Here is a 27,952-nt window from a genome sequence, read left to right on the forward strand (position 1 = left end):
CGGGGGGCGTGGCGGCCCAGCGGGGGAGGCGCTGATTGGCTGTGCCGCACAGGTGGGCGGGCCCGGAGGCGCCGCGCCGCGCCGCGTACCGGCGCGTCGGGCAGAGCGGCCGCGGTCATGGCGGTGTGTGCCCGGCTCTGCGGGGTGGGCCCGGCCCGCGGCTGCCGCCGGCGGGGGGCGGCGCGGGAGCAGCGGCGCGGCGGAGCCGGCGACAGCGAACCCGACACCGATACCGACCCCGAGGAGGCGGGCGGAGGCGGCGGCGGCGGCGTGGAGGATGAGGAGGCGGCGGAGCGCATCGAGGGCGAGCGGCCCGCGCCGCACCCCGCCGAGGCCGGCCCGGTGGGCAGGGCCCCGCTGTCCCTGCTGGAGCTGCCCCCCGAGCTGCTGGTGCAGATCTTCGGTTCCCTGCCCGGCACCGATCTCCCCAGCCTGGCCCGTGTCTGCACCACCTTCCGCCGCATCCTCCGCACCGACACGATCTGGCGGCGGCGCTGCCGCGAAGGTACCGCCCGCCCTGAGGTGGGGGGCCGGGGAGGCCCGGAGGGGATGGCTCCCGGGGTGGAGGGCTCGGAGGATGCGGAGAGGAGACGGGGCCGGCGGTGGAAGGGCAGATTGCGGGGCCTGGGGGGGTATGAGAGGGAGATGGGGTCGGAGGTGCGGGCTGTGGGGCCTTGAGGGGGGGTGGAGGAGAAGGCAGGTCTCGGGGCCTCGGGGACACGGCCCTGCCTTGGTGGCACTGGCTGAGAAAGGGCTGAGGCGTGAGCGGCTCCAGCAAAGGGCGTCAAGCTGGACTTGTTCCCCGGGGTGACAGCTGGAGGGGAGGCCTGGGGATGGGCCCAGGCCCTGGCAGATGATGACCCCGTGTAGGGTGTCCTTGGGTGAGACGTGAGGATGGAGCACTTGAGGCAGCAGGGAAGGGGGATGGTAGGTCCCTCCAGAATGGGGCTGCACTGGGGGAGGAAGGAGCTCTGTGGGCGTGCAGCTGGGGGTCTTGGAGCCGTGGAGGCCCGTGAGGTGAAGCAGGAGCAGGGAGCCTGCTGGGGAGGAGGACAGGCCTGGCTAAGGTCATCAATTTGTGTCCTGTCTCAGGACATATGGTGCTGTGTTCAGAGGGTTCCTGGTTTGTGTGTACATGCCCTGGGGAGTGTCTGTTGCAAGGACGCTGTGCTGCATTAACACAAAGGTGTGGGAGTTCTTTTTGTAGCGCCTCAGGTCTGTGTTGCCCTGGCCCTGCTCTGTTAGGCTGGGATTCTTATCCTTTACCCCTTACCCTTTTCCTCCTCTCAGTGTGGTTCTGTCCCCTGTTTGTTATTCCAGCCACTGTCCCACCCTCCAGGGGCTGTTTTGCTGTGCTCATCCTCTCGCTTCATGCTGTGACCCTGCCAGGTGTCTGTGCTGCCAGCACATGAAGTCATGTAGATTTTGTGGTTGTTTGTTTTCTGTTTTTAGTACCAGTGAGGGCATCAGGACAAAGAATTTGGGTATGTCAGAGCGGCTGCCTGCCACAGTGGGGTCTGTTCAGATGTGTTAGACCTTGCCAGAATAAATCCCTGCCATATCAGCATTACCCAAGGACCCTTGGGCAGTACAAAGGCTGTACCTGGACAATGTAGACCAAAGCATTGTTAGTTCCTAATTCAGCATGGGATTGATTCCATTAGCCCAGTAACTTAACGTTGTTTTCTCAGACACAGGCTGTACAACCACACTCATTCCTTCATTGTAGTCCTCTGCTGACAGACTCCTCATGGATATTCTTGTATTTCATCAATGATTTGCAAAACCTCCCTGGTTAGTTATTTGGAGAGGTTATGGCCCTGAGAAAATGTTTCCATAGAAATATGTGTAATTTTTAAATGCAGGCTGGATTGGAAGGTAAAGGGACCACTAAATTAGGCCTGATGGGGAAATAAATTATGAAATAAACTATTATTATTAAATTCATGACTGCCTTTTGGATTTTCTTCCCAGAAGATAAAGTGGTGTTCAAAAGCATAGCTGAAATTTAAAGAGGCAAAAAGCTTTGTGTGGCTCAAGCTAAACTGCCCAGGAAGAGAAGGTGTTGAGTCCTGTCTCAAGGCCCTTACTAGTGACAGTGTGGGAGGTGTGTAAACCCAACTCTTTCTTCTCTTTTTACATGCTGTTTCTTGTGTTTCCCCAATGTGTCTGTTCTGGCCACTGTCAGAGTGTGGAGATGGGCTGCTGGTGGGATTGAGGTAGATCTTGTACCAAAGGTATGGTGTGTCAGGAGTGCTGGACAGGTAAAGGTCAGGATCCTGACTGAAATGGCCCTGGATGTGTTCAGAAAAAGGATAGATGAGGTGCTCAGGGATCTGGTTTAGCTCAGGATGGGAATGGTTGGACTTGATGATCTTCAAAGGTCTTTTCCAACCTTGTGATTCTGTGGAGAAACTTACTACACCTGTGAAAGCTCCACTGCTGTCTTCTAACCAGCCACACTTCTCTTGAGTGGTTCCTAATCTGGACTTCTTGCATCATTCATAGTGCTTTGCAGTGCTCTGCACATCAGTGTGAGTAATTACCATGGAGGTAGCTTTGAGTATTTGTGCACAGGAGTGTAAAACTGGCCACCACTCTCTGGAGCTGCTCTGCAGATCAAATCCTGCCTGTATTTCAGTGATACACATCATGAGCTCAGCTGCTGAGCGTGGTCAGATACAGGTGTGCAACTGTGTGATGAGTGCAGCTGCCTGAGGACGTATCTGGACACCAGGTATCAGCACAGAAACACACAGAGAACACTTGGAAGATGCTGCACTGTATTTCTGTGCCAAAACAAGCTGCTGCTTTCAAAAAAAAAAGCCATTTCCCAGCTGAAGACAGTTGTTAAGTGTGTGCTTATGTCTGCCTCAGTTGATGCACATCCCAGAAACAGAGTGGAACATGTGGCTGCACTGGCATACTCCCTGTGTCAGTAGCCTGTTCACTCTGAAGCCTACTGATGCTGTTGCTGAGCTCTGTGAGGAGGTGACCTGTAGGCTTCAACTCTGTGTTTCCAGAAACATGTGGCATTAAAGAGGCAAGAAAGAATTCTAAAACCTTTGTTTTACCCACTTTCCACCTTCACCTCACACAGGAGCAGTGCTGAACGTAAGCACAAGCCCAACTGCTGCCTGAGTCAGACAGGGAACTCGATCCCTTGGTATCTTGTGAGCATCCAGCAGGTCTGGGCTGAAAGCAGAGTGGGAGAGTGCTGGGATTAACCAGAAGCAGTTGTGTAACACCAGCCTGGCTGTTTGGACTGTTGTCCTTTTATCATTGCAACTGTTTGGGGTAGAGGATGTCTCTGAATTGCTTCTTTGGCAAGAAGAGGGTTGCAGTGGCTTTCATGTTTTCTATAAATAGGAGATTGCTGATCTCTGCAGCAGGAGCAGAACTAAAGCCTGTTTCACCCTGGCTGGTGGCCTGACCTCCCTTGATTAACACCTGATAGCCCATTTCAAAGGGGAACCACTTTCATCTTCAACTAAAACAGCACAAGTGCAGCACAACACCTGGAAACAGACTGGTAATTCAGAATTAGAGTTTGGATGAAAAGGCTTTTGTTTGCAAAAACAATCTTCAAGAGCTTTTGGACCTGCTGAAGAATGTTAGCCAGGGTATTAAAGATGCTTCAGTGAGTTTTATAGCTTGCTTTATGCACTCAGTGAGGGGACTGTTGCACAGAGTTCAGGTCTTACAAGACTCTGGAGTGTGATGTACAGCTGCTTCCACGAGAGCAGCCATGCCTTGTAGAGCTGCACCCAGATGAACACTAAGGTGGGGGTAAGAAGTCTCACTGCTCTGCTTTCCCTTTGTGTGAGGTTAAAGCAGTGTGGAGTTTCTTTGCTGAACCATCATGGGCTTTTCTTCATCTCTGACACCATCTTCTTTGGCTTTTAGGCTGCAACTTGCAATGGTTTGCTGTTTCCCACTGCTGATGGCAGGTGCTCTGTTGCCATACCCACCTGTGAGAGGTTTCCCTTCGAGCTCTGTAAGGCCTGAAGATACCCATCTGTTGCTGTAGGGATCCTGCAAACGCTTTCATTTGTTGCAGAACAAACCTCCTTTTGCTCAGCTCCTTATTTACAGCTGCAGAACATCTTGGTGGTAACTAACTACAAACCTTTCCCCTGGGAGAAGGGTTTGGGAAGGTATTTGGTGTGTTTTAATCTGGTAGTTCAACCTTTGGAAACAAGAAGCTGGTTCTGGACTTGCCCACCTGATATTCTGGAGATTCTAGCCTTAGAAACTCCCAGGTTTGTGGCCTCTCAGATCATCCAGTAGGTTTCTATTCTTTCTGTTCTTTGTACAGCCATGTAAACCTGCATTTCTTTATCCAGGAAGAATTAGAGGGCTTGATTAGTCAGAGCACAGTTGAAACAGTGATGGTGAGGGTGCCAAGCTCCACCAGACATCCTTGTTTCCTCTGAATTGCAGATGTCCACATCCAGGGCTCGGAGCTGGGTATGTGCTGAGGGAGGGAAAGGGGGGGAAAGGAAGAGAAAGGGGGGAAGGGGGAAAGGAGGGAAGGGGAAAAGGAAGGGAAAGGAGGGAAGGGGGAAAGGAAGGGAAAGGGAAGGAAGAGCTGTAAGTTGCTATGAGTGCAGGCATTCTAACTTCTGGCTTTGAAGAGCCTTGTTTGTTTGTGTTGGGTTTGTTTTTTCAGGCTTGTGGAGGCTGCAGGGAGGGAGGTGTAAGAAAGGAGAAGGGAACGTGAGGCTTAGGAGAACATATGGCAGGAGCAGGCCAGGGAGTGAATTACACTCACAGAAGTACCAGAGCTGTCCATAAGAGATGGAGCCTGCCTTTCCTTTACGTTCCCCTGCATGTGACCATGGAAACAGCTCTGTCTCCCTGCCTGCTTGGTAAATCCTTCAAGCACTCCTTATAAACCTAATAAAACAGGCTTTCCAGCTGGTCAAGTAAGAAGTTTAAAACCAATTTCCATCCCTGCTTTTGAAGCAGGATTAAGTAGCCTTTTTCCAGCGGTATAAATTGCCTGTGTGAATTTCTGGGACTATTAACTCCTTAAAATACTCAGTGAGATAGGTTTCCTTAAAATAGACTTAATTTCACCCAAGTGGAATTTCCCAGGAAGCTCGAGCCCTTCAAAGCCTTCTTGGAAAAGGCTTTCTCTTCTCTCTAATGTTCACTTTATGACCCTCTTGTTTTCTGGATTAAAAAGAGATGGCCAGCTTTCTGATGGTGTTTGGAGATGATGTAGGCAGTGTGAGCTGAGAGGCTGATTTATTTCTCCCTGTCATGAGACCCTCGTGGTGTTAACAGCTCATGGGTCACAAGGGTGGCTTGAGTGATGTGCTTACCCAGAGCTGTGCCATCACTCTGGGGTTTTTGACTCTCTGGAGCTGTTTGCTGAACAAAACAGCAGAAGGAGTAGTTAGCATTAAATGGGATGAGTCTCAGAGCACACTGAAATGAGGTTATTGTCTTTCTTGGCCATCCTTCCTCATAAGCCTTGAATATCTGATGTCAAACAGTGTGTAGCAATATCAAAAATCTAAATTTTTATCCTTTTTTTTTTTTTAAGGAGCTTGCTATTACTTGGAAGAACTGAACCTTTCCAGGAAAGATTTGAACTACACCACTTAGGAAATGCATCTTTTAATAGTGATTTGGCTTTCATAGTGTTTCACTGCAGGTTATTGAGGGCGCTTGCAGGATGCTGAGGTAGAGCTTGAACATCAAATCCCTTCCCACCCTGTTGTTTCAAGGTACTGGTAGCTCCTCTGTGGTGGCACTGCATTGAGCCTGCACTCAAAGTGATTTACAAATCTGTCAGGGGAAAAGGAAAAAAAAAAGCTTTGTTGAAGAAATCAGCACCTTCTGGAGGAAAAGAGAACGTCACCAGGCTGGGAACTGCTGTTAGGGAGCAGCACAGGGGAATGCTATCTGGGGCAGGATCCTCCCCGTGTCTCCTCCCTTTCTGATGCAGTACAAATACCTTCAGTGACACTGAGCTTAATCTTGCTGCAATGCCTGCTGCTCAGAGCGTGCTTCTCACTGGTTCTGTGGCCAGGTGAGCGTTTGTTTACATGGAAAGAGTTGGCTGTTTCCAAACAGCAGGCTAGCACCACCCTGCCTGTCCTCTGAGAAAGATCACTGACTTTCTGACCAGCCCAGGAAACATCCTGTTCTCCCCATCCCTTTGATGTAACCCCCAAACACGTACCCAGCTCCTCTATACATGCAGCCCAGCCTCTGACAGGAGGGATGGACGTGGGGTGACCTGCAGGGTGGGTCTGAATTTCCAGCCTCCAGCCCAGCTCTGGTTTCACAGAGCTGCAGAAGGGCTGTGTGGGGTCAGCTGGCTGCAGCCCAGCACTAAGTAGCTTGTTTGTGCTGGACTGGATGTACTATCCTGCAGGCTCCTCTGTCTCTGCTCTCTGGCTAATTGTGTTTCCTCATCCCACCCTGTGTTTGATAATGCTTAGAGCTTCCTCCGCTGCGGAAGTCAGCAGGAACTTTGCCACTGACCTTTGCATCTCTTAATGAAGGGCAGTGTGTTTGCTGTACCTTCTGCCAGCTCTTACCTTCCCTGAACTCACTGTTTACCTGAAGTGAAGCTACTCAGGATGTGTACTCCCTCTAGGTGGGCTGCCCATAAGCTTTGCACATCCTGTATCATGTACCACAAGTGTATTTACAGGCAGGAGGAGGCTGAATTCATTCAGGGAAACTTCTGCTTTACTCTTAGGTGAAAAATGGCTTCTCTGTTTGCAGCAGGTTACTGGCATTAGGTAACTCTGCCCTCCTGAGGCCCCAGCTGGAGTCCTGTGTCCAGAGCTGGGGCCCCAATACAAGGAAGATGTGGGACTGTTGGAGAGGTGTCAGAGGAGCCACAGAGATGATCAGAGGGCTGGAGCAGCTCCCCTATGGAGAGAGGCTGAGGGAGCTGGACTGGGTCAGCCTGGAGAAGAGAAGAGAAGGCTGTGGGGGGACCTCACTGCAGCCTTCCAGTCCCTGAAGGGGAAACAGGAAGGGGAGTCAACTTTTTAAAAGGGTAGATAATGGCAGGACAAGGGGGATGGATTAAAGCTAAAGGAAAGAAGGTTTAGATGAGATATTAGGGGGAAGCTCTTTGCAGAGAGAGTGGTGAGGGGCTGGAAGGGGCTGCCCAGAGAGGGGGTGGGTGCCCCATCCCTGGGGGTGTTCAAGGCCAGGTTGGCTGGGGCCCTGGGCAACCTCGTGTAGCTCCAGGCCTGGAGGTTGGTGTCCCTGCCTGTGGCAGGGGGTTGGAGCTCTGTGACCCTTGGGGTCCTTTCCAGCCCAGCCCAGTCTGGGATTCGATGATTCTGTGATTAGGTAGCGGCATTTGGCAGCCATGGTAGGATGTTAATTCAAGGAAGTTCAATGGAGGATGAGGTTCTTATTTAGTGATTTGATGAGGGGCTTCACAGATACGGTTTTGCATCAGATACCTGGCAGATGTTCAGCACTGCTAAGGAGAGCTGGTGTTTGATCTGTGGTGTAGAAGTCTTTGATGTCAAGGAGGGTAGTTTTCCGTACTGAGATCTATTGGGGTCACTGCAGCAGGGTGGGGTGTTGTTTTGTTGCTGATGATTTTTTGGGATCTCCCTCCTCTCATTTCCTCTCTCTGGTCTTCTAAAGATTTCTTGCATTGAGATGTTAATACTTTTTATTAATTTTTTTCAAGTTTCTTAGAAGTTTGACATTGACTTCCTGAGAATGAAATGAGAGAATCTCATTTTCTGCTTCAAAGCTGCCTTGAAGATCTCTGGGTTGCTTTGTTTCCAGGGCATTCTGTAAGCGATCAGAGGCGTTTGAGCCTACAACAGACCCATCTCAATCTGATCTGCTTTCAAGTGTAACCATATTTGTACATGCTGCTGCCTGGTTTATGTCTCCATTTCATTCTTCTTAAAAGCCTGTGACCTTTTCTTTAGGATCATAATAAGCAGTTTTCCCTGTTGGATACCTCAGTGGGAGTAGATAATTACTACACACAACCATGATTTGATCTAAATGGGCATACAATCCCAGCTGGAAGGAGTGAGTCTTCCAGGTTTCTCCCTCTTCCTGGTCTAGGTGTAAGCATCTGCAACGTGGCTGTGTTTGTGTGTTCCTTATGGTGTGTTTGTTGCAGGCAGTGCTCCTAAAACACCTTAGATCCCCCCCCTGCAATATAACAGCAGCTGGGTGTTTGTGTCCTCTTCCAAGCAGCAAGAAGATTCTCAGACGTAAACGTGGTGGCTTGCAGGAGTGTACCTAATAAATCTGTGTCTGTGCTCAAATGAGGGAGGGAAACCCCTTTGTGCTGGGGGTGATGTTGTTGTGTCTGTGTCGTTGCAGAGTACGGGGTCTGTGAGAACCTGAGGAAGCTGGAGATCACCGGAGTGTCCTGTCGCGATGTCTATGCCAAACGTGAGTGATGGGGCTGGCACAGCTCTGTGTGTCCTTGCTTACTGCCAATTCTGAAAGCATATACTCTTTGAATATTTATTAAACTTTGATGGCATAAGCTCTGCAGGCCTACTTGCTGATGGCAGGGCTTTCACCTGTGAAGCTGATGTGTTTGGAGTTTCATTTAATGCTGAGCTGATGGCAAGCATTGAGATGTCTATCTATGTTCCCCCAGTCCTTTGGTGGGAAAACAGCCTGTCATTTAACTTCATTATGAAGTGTGCTGAGGGTTTCTCATCCTTTCCTGTTTTGCCATTTTCTTGCTGAGCAATTAACTGATAGATTTTCATAGCCCTAATGTAGCTGAGTCTTGGTCTCAGTGAAAGGACACTGTTACATGCTGATGGTGGGAGAGTGCTGGAGGAAAAGGGATGAGTGACCCTCTGGCTGGGCCTCTGACAAGGTGTTGGTGTGTTTTAGAAAATGGGACCCCATCTCTTTAGTCCCAGTGTGTCTTCTGCAAGGTAGATGGACATCTTCTGTTGTGGAGTGAGGACAGAGCATCATCATTAGAGTTATCAGGGCATGGAACAGGCTGCCCAGGGAGGGGGCTGTCACCTTCCCTGGATGTGTTTAAAAAAAGGGTAGATGAGGTACTCAGGGGTATGGTTTAGCACAGGACAGGAATGGTTGGACTTGATGATCTTAAAGGTCTTTCCCAACCTTGTGCTGCTGTGTGATCAGAGGAGAGGTGAAGGACTGAAGGGAGGCCTGGATCTGTGGTGAGGCTGTCTGTCTTTCCCACCACTAAATTGTGCCCTTTGCAGTCACAAACTCAGCGGGTTGCTCAGAGAGCCTTGAGAAGCCCCCCAGAGCTCCCATACCACCAGGTTGTCTTGTCATGCTTCCCCCACCATGGATTTTGTACAACTTGGTGGTCTGTAGGATGAAGAGCAAGAAGTAACCTGCAGTTCACAAAGAATGGCTTCTGGCTGTTCAAATAAGGTCCTGCTTTACAAACAAAAAGCTGTTACTGTCCCAGGTTACAGCCATGAGAGGTCTCTGTAGGCTTTGCAGATCCAAAACCTGGCTTAGCATCTGCACATACTGTATTTGCTGAACCTTGAAGCAGTGATGACCTCAAGCATTGATTAATGCTGGAAAAAAGAACGGGTAGAAGAGTTTTAATCCCATCTGTGAGAGACTTGCTGAACATCCCCAGGCAAATTATTTCATCACTTAGTCTCCCTCTTTATTTATTTGTGTGCTAGGACTGGGAACTGCCTGGTTTTCCTGGGTGGGAGGGCTGAGCAGTGCTGAGCCAGCACTTAGATGTCCACAGAGAAGTCTCAGCAGCACTTGAGACCTCCTGTACTTGCCATTCAGCCTCATATCTCTGTGTGGCACCAGTGTGGGAACAGACCTTAATTCTGCACCGCTGGTTTTAACTGGCAGAACACCTCTGTGTGAGTTGTAGGCTTTCCCCATGCCAATAGTTGTGTGGTTCAGATTTGTTACAGTGATACTTGGTGCTTTTTATACACAAGTTAGGGGTAAAAGTGGCCTTACTGGCTTCAAACAGCCCAGCACCACGTCTCATGGCCATGGCTATGAGCAGTCAGCCAGGGAAGACCAAAAGGAGGGAAGCCTGTGTTATCTTCCCAAAGTATTCTCCCAGCTTCTGTCTAGTTTTGGGCTGGGGGTTTCCAGAGTCTACAGTTTGCTGATTTAATTGCCCTCATCACATCAGTCTTACTGTGTAAGATTTCCAGTCTTTCTTTGCACCAAATTAACATCTGTTGGCAGAGAGACATGCTTGATGTGAGAACCACCTCTGTGATGGACTTCATTGCACTCCTGAGTAAGGACCATGCCCATATCCATCCAGCAATCCTGACTAGCAGTGGTTAAAGTCAGAATGCTTGGGAGCTGTTTCTGGCTTTCAGGGATGCACCACCTTAGCTCTCCCACTCAGATTCAGCAGTTTGCCCCATTGCTACGGTCCCATCAACTTCATGAATTGCCAAAGAGTTAATTTGGGGCTGGTGGCAGGACTTGCACACTCTTTTCCATCCACTGAATGTGATTCTTCAAGTAGTGGTGTGGGAAATGGGGGACTGGAAGTGCTGGAAAGAATAGCTAATCCAAGGCCTGGGCTACTGTCTGTGATGTTACTGAGACAGTCGTGCTGCACTCATGAGAGGGGGGGACCCCACTTTGAATTCAGTGGGGGATCTTAAACACACCAAGTGTGCGTCACCCTCCGAACTGGGGCCGAGGGGAAACAACTGGTGCTCCTCAACTGGAAGCAAAGTCACAAGAGACTGGGACTTCCCCCCCAGATTGGTGGTGCTGGTGAGAGTGGGGCAGAGTTTGCTGTACTGACCCTGCTGTGTCTGTTCAGGTATAAACCCACGAGTGAAGTCGGGGCGTTTTATGAAAATCCTTCCCGACTACGAGCACATGGAGTACAGAGATGTTTACACCTGCCGTACGTACCTCCTGCTGCCTGATGCTTCCTGCACTGAGCACACACAAGATGCTGCATGGAGTGTGACCTTTGCTTTCAGCAGATGATTTTGGGGCTGGACCTGGGGGTAGTGTGGAGGGGGTTGGTTAGCCGGGTCTTTCTGTTGGGGGATTTGTGGAGTGTTCTGATCCTTGAGAGGGGTGATGTGAGTAGGGCAGGCAGGGAGGTGTCTTGATCTCCTTTGGAAGTGCTTTGAGGTTGAAAATTGTCCTGAGTGGGTGGGGAAAGGAGGTTCTCTGTTCACAGTAGGGGAGCAGTCTGCTCTTCATACATTGCTCCTCTTTGAGGACTCCCAAAGGCAAGTTTAAATAAGCTCTGGACTGGCAAAAAGCTTTTTCTTGATCCAGATGGCCCACAGTGAAACAAGCAGAGGCTTCTCACACCAATTCCCTCCCTGCACAGTGAATCCTGTTAACCACCATCTCTAGGAAACATTCTGCTGGTGTTCCAGAGATTGTGATTTTCCTTCTTTGGCCAAGAAGCTACTCTGGGTAAACTGCTCCTTTGCTCTGAATATTGTCTTGAGGGAAGAACAGTAAAACATTGGGAGTTTAATGTTCACAGTCTGGCAGGAGTTGAAGGTTGATGACATCAGTTAAAGAAGCCAGCGCTGTTTGGTGTTCAGAGGGGGTGTTGAGCTTTTTCTAGTGCTCCTCTGGGTCTGCAGAGCGTTGCAGCCTCCAGTAACTAACTCACTGGTGCTTGGGGATGGAGGTTTTTGCACGTGCAGTGTGGATGCTACAGAGTTACCTGGGCTAAAGCACACAGTCGAGCATGGGCCACATGGTGCCTTTCATGTGAATCACAACAGACGAGCAGCAGCACTGCTGCAGCTGGAATCAGTAGAAAGTTCTAGGCCTGGAGTCCTGTTTTCAACACCAGCCTTGTTGTGCAGCTGGGTGGGAAGGAGAGGCACGTCCCAGCTGTCCCAGGGGGTGAAGGATTCTTCTGCTCCCTGGGTGTTTGCTCCAGATGTGATGTTCCTGGTGTCACTGGAGCAGCAGTGTGTGCTCTTCCCTTGGTTGTTTACTCATTAGCAGCAGCCCCAAACTTCAGATATCGTTTCTCTAGGGGTGTGTTGAATTACTTGGGGAAAAGCTGGTGTGGTTTCAGATGCAGTTGCCCATTTTTCCCTTTTTCCCCCTCCTGTGTGTTAGGACAGCATTAAGACCAGGATTTACTGTGTGAGTGCTAACTCCTGTGTGTGTAGCATAGCTAGGCCAGCTCAGATCCCTTTCCCCAGGGTTTTAACCTAGCCTAGCTGACTCCTTGCTCTTTCCACACCAGTGAGTTATCACCAGCTGGAGGGCAGTAACATTTACATCCTTCCAACTCCTTTTGCATAGAGATACCTTGCTGCATCCTGAGAGTCCCAGAGAGCTGGGGCTGTAACTCACTTGGAGTGAGCTTTAGAAAAGGCTTTAAACTTTCCCTCTGCTTTAAAGGCTGCACAAGAACTCCCATTAGGGTTTTTTTTTATGTTGCTCTGTGTGTGCTGCCCAAGCTCAGCACAGTTCATGAAATAAGATGTAGTTAAAACAGTAACATCTGAAAGCATCTGCTCTCCTCCTGCCTTAATAACCCCCTCTGGGGTTGTAACTTGACCGTTCATACCTATGGTGTCTGTGATGCTTGAGTTGCTGTGTGTTTGCTCAGTGTCACTTGTCCTGTGCCTGACTCTAATGAAGAGCACAGACATGAGCCCTTTCCCAGGCAGCTTTCTGTTGATGGGAGCTTGGGCATTTGCTGCTTTTCCTGGCCTGTCTCCAGCCGCATTCAGGCAGCTTTTCCATCTGAAGAGGCTGCTTGTGGCAACCTGGGTAATATCTGGGCTGGGGAGGGGTTGTACTGAAAACATCCAGTGGCTGTATTTTTGCTGCCTTTGGCAGGGTGTGAGCCCAGAAGTTCAGATAAGCTAAAGGCTCCTTCAGGATCCAGAAAAGTAGGCAGTGTGAATAGCAAAGGAAAACCTTGGAGAAAGACCCAAGTGCTGTTTTCTTTTGAGGAGCAGAGAGGGAAACAACTGTCAGACCCATCCTGTGTGCTGCCAGGAAGAGCCAGAGATGGGATTCATCAGATTTTCCCTGCAGAGAATATAGCTGCTGGCTCACTGGAGCCCAGAGACACCCCAGGCTTGGAAACAGAGCTGTGCTTTTGCTTTTGAGACTCATTTGGGCCTTTGGCTGAGCACCAGCATTTTCCCCAGCAACTTCCTTTCCTGCAAGAACTGGAAGAGGAGAAGTCAGGAGTCTGCAGCACCCTGAGCAAGTATCTATTATAAAGTGTCCTTGCTGTGGGTGTTGGGTGTGCAGGGAGGCTGCAACCTGGTTCCCATCAGCTCATCTGGAGACTTCTGTGGTGTCAAACAGCTGGGTTTTTCCAAAATTTAAAGAAAAAAAAGAATTGCTGCCCACAGTCATGGTACAAGCTAAGCACAGAACCTGCCATCCAGTGGGTAGGAGTCTTCTGGAGGGGAATAGGATTTCTTTAGCCTCCTCCATCCTCTGCAGCCCCAAGTTTCCACATGGTTGGGGCAGACCTGTGACTCAGCTGTGTTTCCTGAGCTGCCACAGCTCCTGGCAATCAGCTGTTTACTCCAAGTGAGCACTCAATAGATGTGTGTGGTGGAGTGGAAGGGCTTGCCTTGTCAAGCATGCACTTTCCCTGCTCTTGAAAAGCCAACTCATGATAGCTCTGAGTCCTTCAGACAGGAGCTGAGGGAGGAGGAACATCCTAATCACCCTTGGATCGCTTAACATCATGTTTTCTGTCCTAAAAATAAATAAAAAGAGCTGTGTTTTGTCAGCTCTGTGCCAGACAGGGCAAAAGGCAGATAGCAGCTTGTGCACATACCATTTATTAATATGTAATTACTGCACAGAGACGAGGAGACTGGGAATGTGGTTTGCTTGCTTGCCTCAGTGCTGCTGTTTGTGCTGTGCTCAGTTCACTGGGTGAAACCAGGCTGTCAGTCTGAAATTGTTTACTGCACAGGAAAAAGGCTCCTCTGGGCCAGTTGGCAGCAGCTCTGGACAACCCTCCCTGCTGCCCTGAACCTCTGTGGAAGCTCTCTGCTTTGGTGTAATAAAAACACTCCTATAATTCTTGTTATTTTTAAGTAGTTAATGAAACAAAGCTGTTGGAACAGCTGCACCAAAATACAGTTCTTCCTATAAATTGCTGCAAAGCAAAAAAAAACCCCAACCCATTATTCAAGCCAGACCTGTAGGTTAAAATGGATTATTGTGGCCTTCTGAGTTGGCCATGAGCATGATTTTAAGGCAAGTGTAGTGTCTTCTTGCTGTCCTCCTAGGAATAGTCTGTGTCCTGTTGTTCCTGCCCAGAACACCAGGTGATGGGTGATGGCTTCACCTGAAGGTTACTGGTCACATCAGGAAATTAAATGGGCAGAAGCAATGGCTGAGTGTGTCAGGACTGGAGACAAGGAGCTTTCCAAGAGAGAGGAGGTTCCTGAGGATGGTTCTGTGATGGGCATTTTCTCCTGTTTGCTGAAAACCTTCCTACTTCCCCATCAATTCTGGTGGGATCCAAGGTGCACCTGGCTCTGAGATGAGAAGGGAGAAGCCTCACCTGCTGCAGTAGGCTGCAAGGGGGGACTTGGAAGCAGCTTTTGGGCACTGCTGAAATGGAGCTGCTTACGTGGGGTTTGTAGGGCTGTTACTGACCTGGCAACACCAGCAGATCTCCTGAGCTGGCATGGTCTGTGTGCTTTGCCCATCCCCTTGGCGTGGCTGTTTTTAAGGATGCTTAACTCTGGACACAAGTTTGTGTATACAAAGCAGAGAAATTCTTTCAAAATACTCCAGTTTCCCTGTTCCTTGCTGCCTTTCCACCCTTCCTTTTTTGTTCTTTCTGTTGCTTTGCAGTCTGAGACATCAAGTTCATTTTTGGAGATGCCAGATGTTTTCTTTCCTTCTAGCTATATACCTACCGTGTGATTTGCATTAACAGGACCACGTTGCAAAAGCATTCCAGGGAATTCCTGGTGAGATATCTGGTCATGTGAAGTCCTGGAAGCTAACTCCTGCCCCTGCACCAGGCCAGGAGCCCCAGGCTGCAGAAAGCAGCATACATCAGTGTGAGCTTCTGGGCCGCCTCACTTCACAGCTCCCAGCTCTGGGTGAAACCAGTTTTCTCTTCCTTAGTCCAGGCAGTTGTGGGTGGTCAATATGGTGTGCAGTCTGGTAGCAGGCTTCCTTTTTTCTTTTCCCCCGTATCCCAGTTCCTTAGCTTGATTTGCTCACTTCAGTGTCTCACTGTTCCCTAGTGCTGCACCGATACCGACACATCCTGGGACTGTGGCAGCCGGACATCGGGCCCTATGGGGGACTGCTGAACGTGGTGGTGAGTGAGTACGTTGTTCTGGGGGCTGTGGTGTCCAGATTACTGCTTTCTGGACCTGGTTACCATCTCCATGCTATACAGAAGTGTGAGTAGTCAACCCTCAAGCAAGTGGTTGGAACCCAGAGGTTGCTCTTTGGATCTTCCCATCACCATCACCCTTCTCCAAACAATCGTTTTGCTTTTCATCTGTGCTCCAAGCAGTGACAGGAGCACACAGCAAACAGGAGCAACCTCTCAGGTTAAGGCTTGGTTCAGAACTTAAGGCAGATATTCCAGTGAGTGGCACAGGAGGCCATTCCTTGTGCATTGAGTACAGCAGAGGCTTTGGCACTGGCCCCATTGCTCACTGCGTTACCTTGGCTTGAAGCTGAAGGTTTTGCAGAGGGTTTTGTGTGCACCTCTCCTTCCTGTAGTTTGCAGCACTGGTCACTAGCTGTGTCTGATTAATGAATGCAGGCACATTAGTGGTGTGAAACCTGTGGAGTCTTTGCTGGGGAGGGCAGTTAATGAACAACACTTGACACTGCGTGGGTGAGAGCTGGGCCAGAAGTTTGCCTCAAGTCCTTGTTCTTTGCACCAAGGTTCAACAGCTGGTGGTTTGAAGCATAACAAATCATGAGGCCTTTAGGTTTGTGTGATTGTCTTTAGAAAGACAAGTGTGCCTCTGTGGATCTGCTCTGGTTTTGTCTTGGATCTCTCTGTTGAGAAAAGAGCTTTTCCTTGGAATTGCAGAGCTTGAAGGGGAAGGATTCTTAGGTGTGCAGGGAGGGAGCTGCAAAAGAAATTGTTGCTTCCTGTGCTGTCTGTGAGTAATAGAGCTAAATGATTTCTTATCCAAACAGCATGGATAATCATGGGAAGCAGAATTCCTCTCCTTGAGCAGCTGCCTGCATGAGCTCTCAAACCAATTAGCGTTCGACTGGCTGTGTGGCCTCCTCAGTGCAGCCTCTCTCTCTGGATCCTGCACACCAAGCATCCCTCACAAAGTCATTTGCAGTAATAAAGGCCTGATCGTTTTCCAGTGGTGCAGAAAGCCTTGTAAAGAAACCCTCTCCCTCTTCACCAGGGGTGTGCTGTGAGTGCATATGGTCTGGTTTAATTGCTGGAAAGCTGTTTGGAAGCACAGTGAGCTGTTCTACGTGCCTGCAAGGCTGACCTTGTATGCTCTGCCTCCCATCCCTCTGCAGGTAGATGGTTTGTTCATCATTGGGTGGATGTACTTGCCACCTCATGACCCTCATGTTGATGATCCCATGAGATTCAAACCTCTCTTCAGGATTCATCTCATGGAGAGGAAATGTGCCACAGTTGAGTGTATGTATGGTCATAAGGGACCTCACAATGGCCACATCCAGGTGAGTTGCTCCAGTGCTTTTATCTCCTGTCCTGGGTGCAGTGTGTATGTGTGCACATTGGCTCTGGAAATGCATTCATCCAAAAAACAATGAGAATTTTATTGAAGGGCTGAGGCTTTCACCACTTTGTTGTATGTGTGGATGCCAGCTTTGCACTCATTATGTGTCTGACAAGTTGTGTGGGCTGTTCCCAGCTCTGAATTTGTTTGCTGGCAATAGCACAGCAAGGCTGTTACACTGTCTTCTGTTGGGCTGGAACAGGGAAGGAGGGTGGGAGCACCAGCATGTGTAGAGACTGGGGGAAACGATCCACAAAATGTCATTGGGCAGCTGGTAAAGGTGTCTAAGCAGACACACAGACCTGTTCTGTTTTACAGTGCTCTCTGAGTCCTTGAGAAGGTGCTGTAGCACCCATTCAGTACATTGGATGCTTTGAAAAGCTCCCTGATAGATTGTTTCCTTTTCTTTGAGGAAGGAAGCTCAAATAGAGAAGCAACTTATAATTAGCATCTTTCATTAGAGTGCGTTGGGGGTTTATTGCTTTCATTTCTCTGTTCTGTAGCTGATACACTCAGTATTACTGAAGGGTTTCTCTGCAGCATTGGTTGTGTAAAGCTTTTCCTCTGAGCAGTTTTAGTTACATCACCCTGGGCATCTCTAGTCAGGTCTGTAACGTGTTCAATTCTCCCCCATGGTACCTGCAGATTGTGAAGAAGGATGAGTTCTCCACGAAATGCAACCAGACAGATCACCACCGCATGTCAGGGGGAAGGCAAGAGGTAAGACTGCTTGGCCAAGAGTCTGCATCAAGGCTGGAGATACTCTGGAGAGAACAGATTTCTGTCTTGCCTAAGCTCTTAGCTAATGTTGGGGCTGGGGAGGTGGTCTTCTGCCTTCTGATTTCTCTGTATCTGAACACAGATGCAAACCCAGGCTGGTAGCGTCTGGCTGATCTACCGTAAGTAAAATATAAGTGAGTAAGTAGAATTGCTCTGTGACTTGAAGCAAAACTTCAAGCAGCCATGCTTGTATAATTGCAAGGTCCTGGGGAACCTCTTCTACTCTGCCATGGTGCTGTGTAAGGATCCAGTGTGTGGGATCACTTCAGCATTACACCTGCAGAACGTCCCGCGGGAGCTGCGTTGTGGAGCAGGGTGTCAGAGCAGCCTGTTAGTCCATCCTCGCAAGCAAAAAGCTTGTTTAGGCAGTTCTCCAGGGCAAGGTGCTCTTTGAACCCTGGCACCCATGTTCATCCTGCACTGTGACACCATTCCTGTTTGCCAGGAGCCTGTCCAAAGAAAGGCAGCAACACACCTTGTATGAGACACTGATCTCTCCAGCATTGCTGTCTGTGCCATTCAGGTCTTTCAGGCCCTGGCCTAATAGTGAGGACCAGTGACACTTGAATACCTGCTCATCACCTTTCTTGTCACCTTGGGCGAGGGATTAAAAGCTTAATTTGGTTGTTTATCCTCTGTGTGAGCTACACCCAGCAAGGCAGCTTCCTGCTACGTGTGTTAAGGTATAAATGTCAGGATGAAAACCTTCAGCTAATGCCCATTCCAGGTAGTGATGGTGTTTGCTGCCAGCTAGTTAAACATGACAGATCTGATACTTCAGTTCCTTCTAACAAATGCTTTAAAATATCTGCCTGCTGATGGGAAACAGTTGGGAAAGGTGTAGTTAGTTCTGTAGCAGATGAGAAATGCTTTAATACTTTCAAAGCACTGTGTTAAGTGTGCATGGTGTTATGGTAATTGGGGGATCTGGCTTTAGAAGATAAAGCCAGCAGGTTGGGAATATTGCTTGGTAGGCTGCTGTCTTAGTGTAGACTGTTATCACACTAACTCCTGGTAAGGTATTAACTTGTCAGAGCTGGTGTAGAGGCACTTTATGAGATGTTTTCAAAGCACTCTTTTGGATTTAGATGCAGTGGTATTAAATCAGCAGGATTTAACCTCCTAAATCTTCAGTACTTTTCAAAAGGTTCCCCTTTTATGTTCAGCGTGCTGGGATAGTGCACAGGAGGCAGCTTATGGGCACACAAATGAGTTGCTGCAAGGTAAGGCAGGACATAAAGAAGTAGTAGCTCAGCTACTCTGTGGTAGCAGACGATGCTTATGCTCTTGTTCTTGGTTCTACCTGTAATTTCTTTGAAGGGAAGTGTGTGTATTGTGTGGTGTCTGGCAGGGATAGGGTGGTTACCATAGAATCATAGACAGGTCTGGGTTGGAAGGGACCCCAAGGGTCACAGAGCTCCAACCCCCTGCCACAGGCAGGGCCACCAACCTCCAGGCCTGGAGCTACAAAAGGTTGCCCAGGGCCCCAGCCAGCCATAAAGCATATTTCCAAGCCAACACGTGCTTGTTCCCAAATCCAGCCATGATCCTCTGCCTTTGGCCGAGCATTTGCCTCTCCTGTGGCTCTGCCAGTGAATCATGCTGATGAAGCAAAGTCAGATTGGATGGATGTCACTGTGGCAGGTGAAATGCCTTTTATCATCCCCCTTCTCCCTTCTCTGTGTACTGCAGGAATTCCGGACGTGGCTGAGGGAAGAGTGGGGTCGGACTCTGGAAGACATCTTCCACGAACACATGCAAGAGCTCATCTTGATGAAGTTCATCTACACCAGCCAATACGAGTAAGGCCACCAGCTCCTCCTAGGTGTTGAGGCTGCTGCAACACCAAGAGCACGTGGTTTGGCTTGCTCTGAGCACAGGGTGCTTGCAGTGGGTGTTAACAGCCAGAGGAGTGTTCTGTCTCTGCAGGCTCCATGCAATGGCACCATGATGCAGGTGCTTTCCACTTGCACAGGGAGATGAGACACACAGACAGCGATGATTCTACTCTGCCCTCCTGAGGCCCCAGCTGGAGTCCTGTGTCCAGAGCTGGGGCCACAATACAAGAAAGATGTGGGACTGTTGGAGAGGGGTCAGAGGAGCCACAGAGATGATCAGAGGGCTGGAGCAGCTCCCCTACGGAGAGAGGCTGAGGGAGCTGGACTGGGTCAACCTGGAGAAGAGAAGAGAAGGCTGTGGGGGGACCTCACTGCAGCCTTCCAGTCCCTGAAGGGGACAGAGAAACAGGAGGGGAATCAGCTTTTTAAAAGGGTAGATAATGGCAGGACAAGGGGGATGGATTAAAGCTGAAGGAAGGGAGGTTTAAGTTAGATATTAGGGGGAAGTTTTTTATAGGCAGCGTGGTGAGGTGTTGGAATAGGCTGCCCAGAGAGGGGGTGGGTGCCCCATCCCTGGGGGTGTTCAAGGCCAGGTTGGATGGGGCCCTGGGCAACCCTGTGTAGCTCCAGGCCTGGAGGTTGGTGGCCCTGCTTGCGGCAGGGGGTTGGAGCTCTGTGATCCTTGGGGTCCCTTCCAGCCCATGCCATTCTATGATTCTATGATAATAACAAGGTTTCAAGTTCTTGACAATAGCTACACACAGTGAGGTGGTTTGGAGTCATTTCACTGTGTTTAATTTGAAGGAGCCCATGATCTCAGGGACCTGTCTCCTAATTACCCACAGTAATAAGCAGCAGCTAGGCAGAAACCAGGCAGTGCCTGAGAACTGGTTTTGGGTTGTTTTTTTTAACTGTTACTCCAAACTTCAAATAGCAGCCACCTCTCTGTAGCAGATGTTTAAATATGCTTCCTTCTTCAGTTCTCCAGAAATCCCAGGGAGTGAGGAGGTGTGCAGTGACCTTGCTGCAGGAGCCTCCTGGTGCGCTAACAAGGGAAGGGGGAGCTTTCCAAAGTGAAAAGTTAAAACACAGATTCCACCTCTCTTGATGACATCCCAAAGCCACCCAGAAGAGCAGACTGGAAACATGTTCCTCACATCAAGGGATTCTCTTAACCTCTCTCCCCTTCCATCTTTCACACAGCAACTGCTTGACGTACCGACGCATCTACCTCCCTCCCAGCAGCCCTGATGACCTTATAAAGCCAGGTCTCTTCAAGGGAACCTATGGGAGCCATGGGCTGGAGATTGTGATGTTGAGCTTTCATGGAAAGAAAGCAAAGGGGACTAAAATCACCGTGAGTGTGTTTTCCTTTCTCTCAGATCCTTGTTAAAAGGATTCTTGATGCTGTAGATTCATAGGAGAGATCGCTGGGAGGTTGTTGCTAACCCCAGGCCCTGTTCCTCGTGAGGATGTGGCATTGGATGAATCTTGACACGTGCAGAATAGCTACAACCTGCTCTGTAAAGTTTCTCACGATGCCACCTGGCTCCCCCTTCCTTTCCTCTCCCTCCCAGCTGCTTTCTGTGAGCAGCTGGTAGCAGGTTGCTGGAGATGGCTCCTGTGTATCTGAGGAGCAGGTAGCAAATGTTGGCAGCTCTTCCCTGAAGCCAGGCCAGCAACCTCCTTCCTCCCTGCAGGGAGGGATGCTGACAAAACCTTCTTCCAAGCTTATAGCTTTGACTTTCTTTCACCCTTGTAAGCACAGCCTGGCATGTAGCTTTTGATTTAAAATTCCGTTTCTGGGAGGGAGAAAACAGATGTGCTGTAGACAGCTCAGGGAACAATGAACAAGGTCCAAGGGTTTGTTTTGTTACTTTTTTTTTTTGGTTGCCAACTTGGTGATAGAGTAAACCAGGGTTAACTATGGGCGTGGGGAGGATACAGCTCCGACCTCTGTAGCATCCTGCCTCTGCAGCCATGCTGCTGTTTCCTGTCTCCAGGGAGATCCCAACATCCCAGCTGGGCAGCAGACTGTGGAGATCGACCTGGCACATCCTCTGCAGCTCCCTGACGTTGAGACCCTTCGTGACTTCAGTGAGCTCTCCCGCATCGTCCTGGAGGTCCAGGAGCAGGTACGGCGGGAGGAGCAGGAGGAGGAGCACCAGGAAGAGGACTGCTCCCAGCAGGCTGCCTCCCAACCTGCTGCAAAGCCCCTGGGAGGAGGAGAAGGTGCTGAGGGGGAAGAGACTGCAGCTGGGGCAGAGGGGACGACCCAGGATAAGGCACCAGCTTCCCAGCCCTTCGTGCTGCCCATGGGAGTCATTTCAAGGAATGAAGATTATCCTCGGACCTGCCGAATTTGGTAACGGGGACCAGTGGTTTTACAGCTTGGGCTCACTTGGAAAGGGGATGAGGGAAAGGCTTTGAGGGGTGTCCTGGCTTTGCCTGCCTTATACCTGCAGGCAGATCTCCCAGCCCCTTGTGCTGCTGCTGCCCTACCTCCTCCACTCTAGTTTGCTCCTTCTCTTTCCTACCACTCCATCATCTGCTGCCCCGTGTCCATGCTAGGTTTGATCCTGTGACTTCTGACTCCAGCTTCTCCCATATCCACCTCCCTTTTTTTTTCCTTTGGTGTTTTGTTTCCCAGAGCTGCCCAGCATGTGTATTTAAAGATCTGTTCAGCCACTTCCCATTTCTCTGTGTGTCACTTGTGTTCCTTGTGTGCTCCCTCCCACCTCTCCCTGGCCTCTGGTGCCACAGGGCCAGCTTGGGAAGGTGCTGAGCACTCTAAACAGTAGGTGCAGATACACAGAGAACCTCATTGAATGGGACCTGGAGTCAGAGAAGCAGCAGCTGACTAAATTAAGTGTGGCAAAAGAGCCCAAAAGCTGAGGCTCAGGCAGGTGACCTTCATTCAAACATCTGTGCTCATGGAAAAACCTACCAGGAGCTGGTTAATCCCAGAAGGCTCCTGCTGTCACAACGAGTTGTTTGAATAAAACCCTGCTCCACCTGCTGCTTGCTCAGAGGTTAGGCTGACCTTTACTCCTGCCCAGCTCGTTAGATCTTTCTCAGTTCCTTTTTTTCCTGATTCTTTCTGCCTTTTTTTTTTTTTAATTTTCCATTCTTTCTCTTCCCCTTGGTTTTTATCCCAAAGTTGCCTCTCTGGTTCAGCTCTCAATGTTGCTTTCCTCTTCTGTGAGAATTGTCTGGGCTTGGCTTGATCCTTAAGTTGCAGGAGTAAATCTCAGGTGGATTTTACTGGGCTGAACTAGAGGAAAATCCAGCCTTTGTGTGCAGGTGCTCATTAGAAGAGCTAAAAGCAGCAACCTCAAAATAGTACTGGGTAGTTTCTTGTCTTAAAATGGTATGAACAGGGTGGTAGGAGCTGACTGACCCTAAACCACCCCGTGCTGTAGCACCTGGGAGTGTGTTTCACAGTGGCTCAATTGTAGCTTTGGTGTGTGTGTGTGGGGGATATTTTTAAATTTCTTTTTATTAAATGTTAATTATGGCTGTTCTCACCTCTCTTTTTGTTGGGGGGGTGGCTATTCTTTCTCTCCCTGCAGCTTTTATGGAACAGGGCTTATTGCTGGCCATGGCTTCACCAGCCCCGAGCGCACACCGGGGGTGTTTGTTCTCTTCGATGACGATCGCTTCGGGTTCATCTGGCTGGAGCTCAAGTCCTTCAGTCTCTACAGCAGGATCAAGGTCTCTTTCCAGAACGCTGAAGCTCCTTCCCGTGAGGCTTTTGATGAGATGCTGAAGAACATCCAGTCTCTGGCTACTTGATGGGTGAATTGTGATGGACGGGGCTAGGGGGTTGCAAAGGCTGCTGCGCTCCCCAGCCAGGGCTGTGGTGGGGGATTCCTGCTCTGGGTACCTCTGAAAAGCATGCACTTTTAATAAAGCCTTTTTACCCCAAATGTACACATCCCAGTTAAAATACCCCTATGACTGCCCTTTCCTCCCTGCCACTCCACACTGCTCCCCAGCAGTCCTCCTGCCCCAGTCTCTAACACCGCTTTGTGCAGCTTGAAGGGATCCTGCAGAGGAGGAAACACACTGTTCTTACCACTGAAGGAATGTATCAGAGCAAAGCCAACTCCAGGCCAGAGCTGGATCAGAAGAACATCTAATTGACTGGATGGACAGAAGCCCTCTGCTCTGACCATTAATCTCCCGTGGGAAGAGCCCTTTTTCAGGGAAGGGACTCACTTAAGCCTTTGCTGTGCTCTAATCCTCCTGGAAGACTTGCTTAACCCTCTGGAAAACTCGCCTGGTCCCCTGCTGCAGCCTGCCTGGCTTAATGAGAAATTGCATCAGCAGCAACAAAGCGCCTCATCCTCTCCAGAAACCTTCCTCTGGGCTCAGCTCACCAGGAGAAGCTGGTGTCATACCTACACCCGTGGCTTAGTGGGTGGTTTCCTTCTGAGAAATCCCCTCAGCTTGGCAGCAAGGGGAAGGATTCCAGCTGTAAATGACAGTGTGTTTGGTGTTGCTGGAGCGTGGTGGATGTGTTGTCCCTGGAGTTCCAGGTCTGGGTGTTTTCCCTGAGTGTAGAGGAGATGATTCTTGCAGGAGCTGGGTATGGAACTGGAAATGAGTGTAAGCTGTAGGAGCTGGTGCCTGCAGAACTGGGTTTGTACCTGAAGGGTTCACCTCAGATCTCTTAAACTGGCCCTGAAAATGTAAAGGAAGGAGAAAAAAACTGTGAAATAAGCCCAGATGCAGCCTGCTGACTTCTGTGACCCCAGTTATGTGTCTTTCTTGGTTCAGGTTTCCCTACCCTGTCAGAAGGAGTGATGAGGGATTCTCCTGATACTGCTGTGGCTTTTTCTGGCGCCTTTTAGGGTGGGTGCTGACAGGTGGGTGCTGTTGCTCCACTCACAGCACCCTTCTGTTCCCTTTCCAGTCGCTCTTACTTCATCCCAGATGTTTGCTGCCTCCACAGAAAGCTCCTGGGCTTAATTTCTTCCCCTGTTCTAGCAGACCTGAGCCCCCCTGGGACACATGGGCTGCAGGGGAGGGAGCCAGATTCCCCATGGACTGTCCCAGGCAGGGAAATCAGGGCCAGTGCTAATCTTCTGTGAGCTGTGCTTAAAAACCCTCTCAGCATTTGCAGCAGCACGAGTTATTAATCCTGGCAGGGGAGAGACCATGGGGATCCTTGTGTGGAGAGAACAGAGCCATTTGTAGGGATGCTCTTGGTCACAGGCAAAACCCCATCCTTTGGTTCCTTTTGCTGTGATTATAAACTCCAAGTTGTCTTCTCTTCCTAACAAGACTCTGCCTTGACATCTCCTGCAGGTTTGGGTTTGTAAATGTGTCTGTAGGGGTGTTGTGCTGGGAGGATTCGGGGTTCTATGGAGAAGTTTCAATCTCTGCCTAGTTCCCCTGACTCTGAGCAGCTTTTCTTCTGCTTCTCACAAGGGCTTCTTGCCATTTCTGGCTCTCCAGCGTTCACTCAAGCTGTGTGAGAACCCAGTCTGCAGCAGAGGCTTTGAGCAGAAGGTCACATCGCTCACAGGATTCATTCCTGCCTCTTTGGACATCGTTTTAGAAACCTCTGGGAACTTGAAGGTGATTTGAGGCTTTTGTTCTGTGCTTTCTATTGCTTAGTCAGCAGCAGGAAGCTGCCTCAGTGGTAGAGGTGAGGCTCTGGGAATAACCTATAGAAAGGCCTTTGCTTCTGAGCAGCCCCTTGGCAGCAGCAGCAGCAGGAAGAGTTGACTTGGATCTCACCCCATCCCTGGGGCTGGGAGAGAGGAGGGGTGGCACCTCTCTGAGCCCTGCTGTGTGGGTGGAGGGCTGAGCTGAAGCTAAAATTGAGCCCCTCAGCCTGTTGCCACGGTGGGACAGCTCACAGACAGAGATTTCCAGCTTGGTGATGGATGTTTCTAGGATGCCTGAAGATACTGGGTATCTGTGTGGTCAGTTTATCTCTGCACTTGCTGTTAGCCAGGCTGCTTTATATTCTCCCAAACAACCTGAAGGGACAAGAGATGTCCCCTTAAAACCTTCAGCTGGCCTTAAAACCTTCAGCTGCCAGTGGATCTGTAGCTCTGGTGGTGGATTCCTCTTCCTTTCAGCATCCCCACTCACCCAAAGAAATGCAAACCCTCAAGTTTTACGTAACTGGCTTAATATTTTTTGCTTCCTTGTTTTCCTTTGAGAATCCAGCTGCAGGGAATGCACATGGGCACCTGCCACAGCCTCTGAAGTCCAGACACCCAACTGTAGCCATTCTTCTCCCTGTGACCTGCTACACTGGGTTGGCCAGGTGTGTAAAGGTGGTGTAAGTACGTTCCACTGCTGTGTCAGAAAATGCTGTTAGTAGTTGTTAACCTGTAGCTTAAATTCCCCTGGAGATCAGGGCTCTGCTGGGGAGCACAACCCCATGGGTAGCAGTCAGGAGGAGTGTTTTGCTTGAATGCAGGTCTGCTTTGTCCCTGGGGTGAGGACAGCTGTTGGTGGCTGTTGGTACAGGTTGCACATTGGCTGTTCTCCGGGTCCTTCTCCTTGTGGCTTGTCCCTTCTGAACGTTGTCTGAAGGCAAGACCTGCTTGGCTGGCTGGAGAGAAGGGCTTTGCAGAGGCTTGGTGCCCAGCAGGAACTCTTCACAGCTCAGCTTTGCCCCTGGAGAAGCATCTTCCTGGTTTGTAGCTACCTGGTTGGCCTCAAAACGTCACAAAACATCAGTCCTGATGAAAGGTGAAACTGCTGCTATGCTGTGGCTTTGTTCTGTCTAGAGCAAAGTCAGTGAAAATAGCAAATTTGGTATTAATACTCCTCTGCCTCCTCACCTTCTGCTCCTCAAAGCCTGGCAGGCTTTTGTGGCGTTTCAGAAGCAGATTCTGTGTGATTTGGGCCACCCCCCTTTGCAGTACATCTGAGAGCACACCCTGGTTTATATCCTGAACCTGTCATCCTCCAGCTTTTGGGGTGTTTCTGGGAGCTGTTGACAGGGCTAAACAACATGTGGCAGTGCCTTGCAGGCAGTGATTCATTTCTGGTGCTGATTGTGTCCTCCTCTTGCTGGCTCTGCAGAAAATCTTGGGGACAACTGGCTTCATTTCTTGATCCCAGATGGGTGGGAAGTGCTGAGGAAGATGGAAAACAGCTTGTCAGGGGTAGGAATCTCCTCTTGGCAGAAGCCTCACTGCCCCAGTAGCCACTGCAAGACATAGGGCTTCATTCTAGCTGGGGAGCAGTGAGGGAATGACTGGCTTGGGGTCATCCCCCTTGAGGGAATGACAGTGTTGCTTAGGCTGTGTTGTGTTCCTAGATCCTGCTTTCTGTCTTGTCAAAACACAGGGGCTTGGCCAGCTGGAAAAGAGAAGCATGGAAGATCCTCATCCAGCTGCTTTGTTTGTTTGCCTTGGGCCTGATTTCACAGCTCTGAACGTGGCTGTAGGAGACTCTCCAGGATTGCTTTTTTATGGAGGAGGAGGAAGGGTGGGAATCACTTAATTTTGGCTGTCAGCTTCCCTGGGGAGTGAATGGGCTGGGACAGGAGTGGGACAGCAGTGGTTGGATGGCAGGGAGAGGTTAGATGTACCAGGGAGAAAGCAAATCCATGTGGAAACGTGCTTGGAGGGAAAGGATTCTAACCAAGGATGGCTTTTTATTGCTTTTTATTCACTTCAAACTAGTGGAACTTACCAGGAGTGTGGGGTGTTGTGTGGCAGTGGGTGGTGTAACCTCACCTTGCTCGTTTAGGAACCGCTGATGTATTAATTAACTCTGTCTCCTAGCTGGTTGCTCACGTGGCAAATAATCTCCTGTTGGGTTCAGCTGCCAAAGGATCACACTGCTGGACAGACAGACAGACAGTGTAGCTTCTCAGATGGGCAGTGAAACATTGGAGAGTGTGCTGGGGCTGTGGAGGGGACGATAAGTCACCAAACTGTGAGTGCCACTGGCTTTTGTGTGTGTGTGTGTGTGTGTGTGTGCTAAATTAACACGTATGGTTCTGGGTTTCATTTGGATTCTGGTCCTTTTAACTGTGGAGGAGAAGAGTGCTAGAATCAGACTGTGTTCATTAGCTTAATTAAAGCAATCTGCACTTTTTTCCCCTCCCCCCATTGATTAATATTCCTGCTTTCCCTAAGCAGGTGTACCCTGTTTCTGTGTGTATTTTCCACTCACTGCTTTAATGTGACACCAGTGGATGAATCTGGGCATCTCCTGTGGGCTTTGAGTGTAACCAGGTCTCTGTAACCTGCCCTGTGGGACTTATTTAAATCTGAAAGGGGCAACACCAGCTCCTCACTCTGGGTAGCACAGAGGGGAGAGGGGAGCTTTGCTCCCTGAGATGCCATCTGACATCAAACACCTCAGTTCTGTGCCTCAAATACCCACGTGGAACATGATAACTGTAGTTCAAACAACTCACCTGAGGGGTGGATGGGGTTTTGCCTGTCCCTTTTGTTGGTGGGTTTGAGAGGAAGGGGCTGTGGAAAAGCCAGACCTGACTTCACAACACTTGGCCTAATTCATCCCAGGTATCAGGAAGCTGAGCAAAACCCGTGCGTGACTTTTCCACCTGGTCATTGTTACCCAAGGAGCCTTTTCCAGTTTCAAACAATAAAAAAGGAAAGTTTTGTGAACTTAATTCTGTTTTTGCTTCTG

General features: G+C 49.8%; 1 protein-coding gene across 3 annotated transcripts; it reads left to right on the forward strand.

Annotated features, from left to right (window-relative positions):
• Positions 1-117: 117 nt before the first annotated feature.
• FBXO31 (F-box protein 31) lies at positions 118-27,929 on the forward strand (the record flags this gene model as incomplete). Of its 3 annotated transcripts, none has more annotated exons than XR_014617595.1 (11): positions 118-505; positions 8,338-8,409; positions 10,793-10,879; positions 15,207-15,283; positions 16,471-16,638; positions 17,343-17,417; positions 19,170-19,279; positions 20,519-20,672; positions 21,319-21,680; positions 22,888-24,901; positions 25,495-27,929. XR_014617595.1 is itself a non-coding variant. In XM_084270324.1 (10 exons), the coding sequence occupies 10 exons, from the start codon at positions 118-120 to the stop codon at positions 23,108-23,110; spliced, it is 1,716 nt and encodes a 571-aa protein (XP_084126450.1). In that variant the 3' UTR covers positions 23,111-27,929. The 3 variants fall into 3 exon arrangements, 1 of the variants encoding a protein (XP_084126450.1); XR_014617596.1 differs by having other exon boundaries at positions 22,888-27,229; positions 27,826-27,870; XM_084270324.1 differs by having other exon boundaries at positions 22,888-27,929.
• Between the last annotated feature and the right edge of the window lie 23 nt (positions 27,930-27,952).

This window comes from Gallinula chloropus, assembly GCF_964237585.1.
Source record: "Gallinula chloropus genome assembly, chromosome: 13".
Taxonomy (NCBI): domain Eukaryota; kingdom Metazoa; phylum Chordata; class Aves; order Gruiformes; family Rallidae; genus Gallinula; species Gallinula chloropus.